This window comes from Helianthus annuus, chromosome 10 (assembly GCF_002127325.2).
Source record: "Helianthus annuus cultivar XRQ/B chromosome 10, HanXRQr2.0-SUNRISE, whole genome shotgun sequence".
NCBI classification, from domain to species: Eukaryota; Viridiplantae; Streptophyta; class Magnoliopsida; order Asterales; family Asteraceae; genus Helianthus; species Helianthus annuus.
In genome coordinates, this window is record NC_035442.2 from 35,339,968 (window position 1) to 35,350,347 (window position 10,380).

General features: G+C 38.4%; 1 protein-coding gene across 1 annotated transcript; it reads right to left on the reverse strand.

The window, feature by feature from the left end:
- Positions 1 to 9,041: 9,041 nt before the first annotated feature.
- LOC110881037 lies at positions 9,042 to 9,884 on the reverse strand. The gene is made up of 2 exons (XM_022129420.1): positions 9,582 to 9,884; positions 9,042 to 9,425 (listed from the first exon to the last, which is right to left on the reverse strand). The coding sequence occupies exons 1-2, from the start codon at positions 9,882 to 9,884 to the stop codon at positions 9,042 to 9,044; spliced, it is 687 nt and encodes a 228-aa protein (XP_021985112.1).
- Positions 9,885 to 10,380: the final 496 nt, after the last annotated feature.

Sequence of the window (10,380 nt, forward strand, 5' to 3'; positions counted from 1 at the left end):
AGGGTACTAAAACCGTTTGTTTTAATACCAAACCTGTTTTCTAACTTTACTAAACATGCTCTAGCATGTTTAGCTCGTCGCTTTTAGATTTGTGCTTGTTTAGGATCGTAAAGGTAAGCGATCTAATCAATCGCTTATGCTTACGAACCCGACCCATTTGATCGTTCTTTAGGATCCAACCAAAACATTTTAGGTGACCATAGTTGTATAGGGAATAACCTTCTGAGGTTATACCTTATGGTCACATTGTTTAAATAGTTGTATGATAAGTAGTTCTTATGCCTTAGGTAAATTACCAAAATACCCTTTTTGCGCCAAAATTCATAATAAGCCTATGTAACATAATTTTTGACATCTAAACTGATTTAGCAACAATATTAAGCATGTTAAGGCATATTTTACTTGTCATAGGACTAGTTAGGCTTTCCGAACGCGTTTTACGCAAACAACGCGTTAAAGTAGCATAAGCTACCTAAACGGGTCGTAACGGGTCAAAAGCACTTAGGATAAGTTTCGTTTTGGTATGTAGGCTTTGTTAAACCCTATTACATAAGTTCCTATACTTATTTGGTTTATGAACCCTCGTACTACCCGATCCTCCGATAGGTCCGTTTATTAATGTAGATACCTATATAGGTGTCGTTTGATTCCGTGATCTTCTAGCATTGCTTGGTGGTTATCCTACGACTCCTAAGCAATCTCAAGTGAGTACATAGACCCCTCTTTTATTGTTTTTCAAACATTTTGGGGTGAAACACATGTGCCTACTTGTTACTTTCGTGCTTTCTTGTTTTCACATCATATGTTGCTATGTTCTTTAGTACACTTATAGTGCATGATTTCATTACATTGTTTTGCTATGTATGTTAACTTAGCATGCTAGCACATTGATTTACATTACATTGTCTTGCTACATATGTTTACTTGGCATATTAGCGCATTGTTTTACATTACATTACTTTGCTATATATGTTTACATGGCATATTAGCACATTGTTTTACATGACTTTTCTGCTTTATATGTTTACTTAGCATACTTAGTACATTGTTTTCACATAACTTGTTTACATTTGGTATAACATTTGGTTTGGTAAACGGTTCTTTACTACATTCATTAACATTAGCTACGCCGCTCGGTAGTAAGTAATGGTACCATAGGACTTGACAAATCCCGTTCCTGACACCCTAGGTTTGTTTGGGTGTAAGGAATGATTGAATCCGAAAACATTTTACTTTGATAACCTTTACTCTAAGGTTATCCTGCTGTCTCAAGGCTTGAATGTATGCGTTAACTTACCACATAAATGTTTGTATCAATAAAACAAGCTTTTACTTGGCAAAACATAACTTTTTGATTTATTTAAAATACTTTGTTTTGTTCCTTTTTACTTATGGTTTAAGTAGTCTCATTTTTACTTACCATACATAACTTTTGTTTACATATACATAACTACATGACTACATTTTGGGTTTTAAACATTGACAATGGTTTAGACAAGAACATTTGATGGTTGGTTTGAACATGAACTTTATACTTTGGTGGTTTGTTTAAGTGACTTAAGTAACGATATGTGTGTAGTATGCTACAAGCATGGTGGATACGCCGCTGGTACTTCCTATATATAAGTGCTTGTATTGTATTACATGACATACCGTTATTTAAATCATTTAATTTGGACTTATACATTTTTGCAAATAACATATTTTCACAAGACTTTGTTTTTACAAAACAATTTATTTTATACAACTTATTTCTACTTGGTTAATCTTTTAACCATACATCATTCTTTTTTTATACATACACATTAACTGATATGTTATCGCTTTTCAGACATTTTATAAGCAAACACTTAAACTGGATTCATGACAAGTTTTCATTAAACATTTTCTTAAACCTAAGTCATGAATCCTATTTTTACAAAACCTATGTATCTCACAGGCATTTTTATGCTAACGTACCTATTTTCACATGTGTTTTCAGGAGCTAATGCATAGGATGATGATCGTGACACGCTAGGGTGGACTCGGGCCTTAGTGACATAAAACAGAGATAGACTTAGTTTAATTACGTTATGTACTCTTTATTTCAGTAGTTTTAAGACAATGTAACATGTTGGTTCTTGTTTTGAACGATGTATTCCACCCTTGGGTGATGAATAAAATATTATTTTAATTTACTTGGTTGTGGAACAATAATTCTGTTACAACACTCCCCGACGTTTCCGCCACGATTTGATGTTTTACGTGGTCGGGGTGTGACAAGAAAGTTTAAAAACGTTTTATAAAAGAAGAGGTGATTTGAGTAAACAAAAGTGGGTGGTTAAATCTGAGGGTAATTCTGACAATGAATTTGATTCTATAAAATCAGAGGAGTCTTTGGTTGATAAAAAGATTGTGGATTCCGTTCCAGTGGTGAACAATGAAGATTTTCCTCAATTGTCAAAGGAAAATTTGATGAGAAAAGTGGGAAAGGTAGAGATCTCAAATCAATTCTTTGCTGATAAGGGAGAATTTGATGTTGAGAAGGCTTTCAACGGGAAAGTCAAACATATGTTTGGGAAGATGGTAGATAGGAAGGTAAAGGGTGCTAAAGAGTTTTATAAATCAAAATGTTGGTGGGACAGATGTGTTCCAAAGTCACCCAAGGCTGGTGAGGCTTGGGTGGACATTATGTTTGAGTAAAACACCTGATTTGCCGGAGCTCCCAGGTTGGTAAGAGTGGAGCAGGAATCGGCATCATTCTTGAAATGTTTGTTTGGTAAATCTACAGGTGATATCTTTAAATTGTTACATTTTGATTTACAAGTGATTATGGTTGGTGAGTGAACCTGTAAGTGGATGAAAGAGGTTTTCATTGACAAGTGGTTAATCAAGGTCATTAAGTTGAACTTGATTGGACCATACTTACAAGTGGTATTTTGGAGAACAAATGATGAGTTTATCCCCTAATCTATAAGTGGTTTGAAAATCAACAAAACTAATTTTTCGGAAAAACCATTTGATTAAAACAAACTTAAGTGTTTTGAAATAACAATGGGAACATAGTTTGTTGTGAGGGGGAGTTCTGATTGTTTATACCGAGTGGATGGCGATTTGAAGTGATTTGATATCAGTTGTCAATTTGTTTGTACAGTGTGTTTTCAAATTTTCTTTTAAATGTGTTTGCATTTTAGGGAGAGTAAAAATTTCAGAAAATTCAAAACATTAGAAAATTTGAAAAAGCCAAAAACATGATAAAATCAAAAATGAGTTTTGTTGTATAAAAGAGGAAATGATAGTACATCAGTGGACGATCACGGCATGCTAAAGAATTGGAAAGTAAAATAGTGATAAACGGTCTCACTGATGATGTGTCAGTAGGTTTTTGCACATTTAATAGATTGTGATGAGATATAAACCTAAATTTCAAACTTGCTTAATTTGTGGGTAACATCTCTCGGATATATGGGTAACCCCCGAAATCTTGTTTGAATGACCCCTCTTTCTGAGATACTAGGTCTTTATGCTTAGTGATATTTGGCGTATTATCCCGGGACTTCTGATAATGCAGAAGCAATGGCCTAGTCCCCGGAGAATACTTTACTGCTTGCTTGAAATATAGCGCCGCCCTCAGCATAAATGATAAGACAATAAAATTGCTAATCTATGCTGTTGTAAAAAAGATCCTCTAAAGGGGACCCACCAAAAGTCGAGGCGTCATCTCTCTGCTGAACGGAAGTTCTGACCTGAGCTCTCACGGTTTCGCAATTTAACCCCTTACAGATATCATCTAGGTATACTCACCTGTAAGACTGAATATTGGGATCTGGATACGGGAGTATATTCTGAGGTGGGACACGCGAATAAGTCTAAGTCTCTAAATCACTAATTTCGTATCTCAAAACAGTTGAACTTTGTGTGAAAATTTAAAGTGGACCAGTATCTTGACAATCTAAGTGAATCGTTTAGAACTTAAAATGTTTAAAGCTTAACGGTGTTGATGATATGTCTCAAAAACTGATATGATCCTCTTACACAAACTCACAAAAATATTGTATGTAAATATTTTCTTTTACAATTCATGTTATTTCATTCAAAAATCCAAAAAGATTTTCGATAACTGATGTTGAAAAGCTGATTTTCAAAATTCCGAGTGCTGAACATGATGAACAGGTTTGGGATAGTTTGATTGAAAAGTTTTCAGAAAGATAAAATTTATCATAAAAATGATTTCACTGTTATTCTGATTGTGTTTTGATAATAGGAGAGTCAGTGTTGGTGCATACAATTTGATAAATTGTTAAATATCTTATTCTTATGAATCTTATGTTTTGGATAGAGGATCTGCAGGTGAACCTGGTAGCTAGTCTATGATCCCAGCACAAGTTGAGGGGGAGTTGAATTGTCAAAGAGCCAGGTTTCGATCCTAAAAGTGAAGATGCTGATGAACTTAAAGAATCAAGAGATCTGATCAAGAGAATTAGAGTAGAACAAAGAGTTCAAGAAAGATTCTGGAAGCCCGAAGACTAATCAAGACTGAAGATGCGAAGACTCGACACGTCAGACTCATCAACATCTGAGGGGGAGTCTGTTAGTACATACATCTGTCGACTTCGTCTTGTATCGAGTCTTAGTCTTAGAATGTTAAATCAGGGCACGTTGTACGAGAAAATGTCAAAGTTTAGGTGAATAGATGTTGATTTCGCCCCTAGCAACACAAGAATGTGATTTCGCCCGAAACAGTTACGAGCGAAATCAGCTTATTGCTGATTTCACTCCAAATGGTTGTTGTGTCACTTAGAGCGAAATCCTGACCCTATATATAGGTCTCTTCGAGCGAAATCAGTAACGAACCTCTTGTTTCCGGTACCGAACTACTGCCGAAGTGCCGTTTGAAGTGTAATAGCTGTGAAATCAATATACAAGGCAATATTTAGTGAAGCAAGTTGTTTTCCGTGTCTGATTCTTGTTTTCCGCACCTGAATCGGATTAGAACACCTCTGATTGACTCATTTGGGTCAGCACGCGATCCTACAGTAAGACTTAAGGGTGTCTTACGCGGCCGGTATGACTCCCGGGTCAGGTTAAACAAGTTTCAGCTATTTGCATTTTGGCCCCTGGTCCTTTTAAAAGTGGTTTTAAGTTCCCATTTTGCACTTTTAACCTTCTAAATTGATTTCTAAGGACCTTAAGACATAACCAAACTTTTTTAAGTCCTTGGTTAACTTTATGATCACCCGAAAAGCCTTAAATTTCAATGTTGACGCTTTTAACCCCTCATATACGAATGTTAGCGTAACTTTTTCATACGATATTGAAACCTCGTGAAATTTTTATCACGTATTCTAGTGAGCATAATTAATCGTTACAAAGCTTCGAGTTCGCTAAAAGATCACTCAGAGGTATAATTTAAACATGTTGACACTTTTAACCCTTGCGATGTGTAAACTCTCACTTTTTTTCACAAACGGCTTCATACGCTTCATAATTCATTCGTTTAAGGGTATAGACATCGTGTAGGGTCGTTGAAAGGTATATTTATCCAATGTTGACACTTTGAATCCTTTTTATTCACATACTTTCTTTGTTTGTCAAATTTAGTCCCTCTAAAGTAATTCTTTACACGTTTAAAGCTTATGACACGTGTCGATATAAGCTTGGACATGAATTTTCGAGGTGTTACATCCTCACCCCCTTAAAAGAAATCTCGACCTCGAGATTTACTGGAACAAATGAGGGTACTTTTCTTTCATTGTGGACTCTACCTCCCACGTGTACTCGGGACCTCTACGGGCATCCCATTTGACCTTTACAATCGGCACTTGCTTCTTTCGAAGCTTCTTAACCTGTCGATCCTCGATCGACAAAGGTTTCTCAACAAACTTTAAGCTCTCATCAATATGCACATCTTTATGTGACATGACTAGTGATTCATCAGCTAGACATTTCTTCAGATTGCAGATGTGGAACACATTATGAATACCACTGAGCTCTTCAGGTAAGTTTAACTTATAAGCCACTGTTCCGACACATTCGATGATCTCGAATGGTCCTATATACCTTGGGCTTAACTTAACTTTCTTACCAAATCGCATCACTCCTTTCTAGGGTGAAACCTTAAGCAGAACCTTATCACCTACCTCGAACTTTAGAGGTTTACGCCTTTTGTCCACGTAGCTTTTCTGCCTATCTCTGGCGCCCTTGAGACAATCTCTTATCTGCACAATTTTGTCTGTCGTCTCCAGAACTATCTCGGGTCCTGTTAGTTGGATATCTCCAACTTTTGCCCAACAAACGGGCGTTCTGCACTTCCTTCCATATAGGGCTTCAAATGGTGCAGCTTGAATACTCGAATGATAACTATTGTTGTATGAAAATTCGATCAATGGAAGATGATTATCCTAACTTCCACCTAGATCAATAACACAAGCTCTTAACATATCTTCCAGTGTTTGAATTGTTCACTCACTTTGACCATCCGTTTACGGATGATATGCAGTGTTGAAGTTTAGTCGGGTGCCTAAGGATTGCTGAAAGGTTTTCCAGAAATGGGATGTATACCTTGTATCCCTATCAGAAATAATAGACACTGGCACCCCGTGGAGAGATACAATCTCATCCACATACAGCTGAGCTAACTTATCCGAGCTGTGTATTTCCTTAATAGGTAGGAAGTGTGCTGACTTAGTCAGTCTATCCACTATCACCCAGATAGTATCATTTCCTTTCTTTGTCTTTGGCAACTTGGTGATAAAATCCATTGTCACCATCTCCCACTTCCAGATGAAAAGTTCAGGCTGTTGTAGCAAACCTGACGGCTTTTGATGTTCAACTTTGACTTGCGCGCACGTCAAACATTTGGCTACATAGGTAGCTATAGACTTTTTCAAGCCTATCCACCAATAATTTGCCTTTAGATCCTGGTACATCTTGTCAGCTCCAGGATGAACAAAGTATTTAGAACTGTGGGCTTCTTGGAGGATAACATCTCGAAGTCCTCCATAAATTGGAACCCATATTCGTCCATTTAATCTCAGAATTCTGTCCTTGCCATAAGATAACTGCTCAACAGTTACTCCTAACTTCTCATCAGGATAGTTAGCTTCTAATACAGCTTCTCTTTGAGCGGCTAACAACCTTTCATTCAAACTATTCTTTAAGTCAATGCTCTTGGCATTGATTCTTACGGGCTTAATCCTTTCCTTCCTACTTAAGGCATCGGCAACCACATTTGCCTTGCCTGGATGGTATCGTATCTCACAGTCATAATCATTTAAAGTTTCCATCCATCATCTTTGCCTCATGTTTAAGTCCTTCTGATTAAACAAATGTTGAAGGCTCTTGTGATCAGAATAGATCACACCCTTGGTACCATACAAATAATACCTCCATAGTTTTAGTGCAAATACAACGGCACCCAACTCTAAGTCATGGGTGGTGTAGTTCTTCTCGTGCACCTTTAACTGTCGAGAAGCATAGGCAATAACCTTGCCTTTCTGCATAAGCACACATCCCATACCAGTGTGTGATGCATCACAGTATACCACAAATTCTTCGATTCCATCAGGCAATGTCAATACGGGAGCGTTGCTCAACTTCTGCTTAAGAATATCAAAAGATTCTTGCTGCTTGGGACCCCAGTCAAACTTGCTATTCTTGCAAGTTAGTAAAGTCAGGGGTGCTGCAATTCTTGAGAAGTTTTCAATAAATCGCCTATAGTATCCTGCTAGTCCTAGAAAACTGCGAATCTCCATGGGCGTCTTTGGCTCTTGCCAATTCATAATAGCTTCAACCTTAGCGGGATCCACTTGGATACCACGCTCACTAACAACATGTCCAAGAAATTGGACTTCACGAAGCCAAAATTCACACTTCGAAAACTTGGCATAGAGCTTTTCTTGATGAAGCAGTTTAAGAATGCAACGGAGATGCTTCTCATGGTCAGCTTGACTCTTCGAGTAAATAAGAATGTCATAGATGAAGACGATGACAAATGTATCTAAGTAGGGCTTACAGACGCGATTCATGAGATCCATGAATGCTGCAGGTGCATTAGTGAGCCCAAAAGGCATCACTAAGAACTCGTAATTACCATAACGAGTCCTAAATGCAGTCTTGTGAACGTCCTCATCTTTTACCTTCAGTTGATGATAGCCTGACCTCAAATCGATCTTGGAGAAATAACTCGCCCCTTGAAGTTGATCGAACAGAACGTCGATCCTGGGCAAGGGATATCTATTCTTGAATGTGACCTTGTTAAGTTCGCGATAATCGATGCATAGACGCATCGATCCATCCTTCTTCTTTACAAACAGGATTGGCGCTCCCCAAGGAGACGAACTAGGACGTATAAAACCTTTTGCCAACAAATCATCTAGCTGAGTCCTTAACCCTTTCATCTCAGTTGGTGCCAACCTGTAAGGCGCTCTTGCGACAGGTGCTGCTCCTGGAATAATGTCAATTCTGAATTCTACTTGCCTATCTGGTGGCAAACCAGGTAGTTCTTCAGGGAATACTTTAGGATATTCAGAAATGACGGGGATGTCTTCAATCTTAGGCTTCGGCTCATCAATAGTCACTTGTGCCATGTAAATGACACAACCCTTCCTCATACATCTTGACGCCTTAAGCATAGACACTTGCTTAGGCAATCCGTACTGAGTATCTCTCTGTATGGTAAGTGGCTCACCAGACGGAGTCTTGATCACCACTTGCTTCTTGTTGCAAACGATCTAGGCTTGGTTATGGGATAACCAATCCATGCCTATTACTATGTCGAATCCGGCTAACTTCAAGGGAAGTAAGGACAATGGAAAAGAGTGGTTCCTAATGTATATGAAACATCCATCTAACACAGTTGATGCGGTTTCTATGGTACCATCGGCTAATTCCACCTCATACTTTATGCTTAGGGTTCTAACAGGCAGATTTTAACAACTTACGAAACTTATCATCAACAAATGACTTATCTAATCCAGAATCAAATAACACCCTTGCATAAACATCATTAATAAGGAAAGTACCTGTTATCACATTGTCGTTCTGGATCACCTCTTGTACCTTCATCTGGAAGACCCTAGCATTGGTCTTTTTCCCATCCTCAGCCTCTTCGCATATTTTGGGCAGTTGGACTTGATGTGCCCTTTCTCGTTGCAGTTGTAGCACGTTGCGTCCTTTATTTTCTTGCAGTCTAAGGTCTTGTGCTCACTTGACTTACAAATCCCACAAGCTCTCGGCTGTGACTGGGATTTCGACTCATATCTGCACTTCACGAAATGGTGCTTCTTACAGATTTTACACTTGGGCTTATCACCCGACTGATGACCATCCTTTTTAGTTCCAGAACTCTTTTTGTGGTCGGAATTCCCTTTGTGTTTCTTATCTGAACGCCGTGAGTAATCATCCTCACGCTTCCTCTTTTCAGCATCGGTGTTTCTCAGCGATCTCTGCCTGACCGCGTCCAAAGTCAGAGACAATGATATATCAGCTGCAGATCGAAAAGTAGCTGGTCGAGAGGCCTTCACACTCGCCTTGATTTCTGGGGCTAAACCCCCAATGAAATGAGCTATCCGCTTGGGTTCTGGTGTCACAAGATAAGGAACCAATCTTGACATAGTATTGAAGCTTCTAAGGTAGGCTTGACAATCCAGGTTCTTCATAACCAAAGACAAGAAATCATACTCAATCTTTTGAACCTCATGTTGAGGGCAGTAGTTCTCTTTGATCAACGTCACAAACTGATCCCAAGACAGATTGCACAATGGGATCTTCCCAGTAGCTTGGATCAAGGATCTCCACCAGGCTAGTGCCTCTCCTTTGAATGATTGAGATACAAACTTTACAACATCCTTATCAGCGCAACCACTGATATCAACCACGGTGTCCATTTCATCCAACCATGTCATACAGTCGACAGCTCCTTTCTCCCCAGTGAAATCCCTAGGTTTACAGGAGACAAAATATTTATAGGTGCAACCCTTAGCACGTGGTTCTTGATTTTGCACAACTCTCTTAGATGGAACATTTCTCTGGTTTGATGAGTGATGAGAATCACTCTTGTGAGCGGTATGAGTTCTAGAGAGTGGTTTAGAGTGTGGTACTGACTGAGTCCTGACCTGGGTACCACTGGATTCTTTGAATTGTTTATCCAGAGCTTGCGTAATAGCATTATCTATTAATGCCTGTAATTCCGCTCCTGCTATGTTGACTCTGGAAGTGTCATGATTATCTCTGGGGTGGCTGTTAACTTCGTCTGACCCAGGCATGTAGCTTGATTGCTACATAAAATAATGATTTTAATTTATTCAGAGGTCTATAACAGTTCTATCATTCTAGATGATTTATTAATCATGGTATTTAAGAAACCATTTTGATTAATTTGTTAAGCATATATATTCAGGT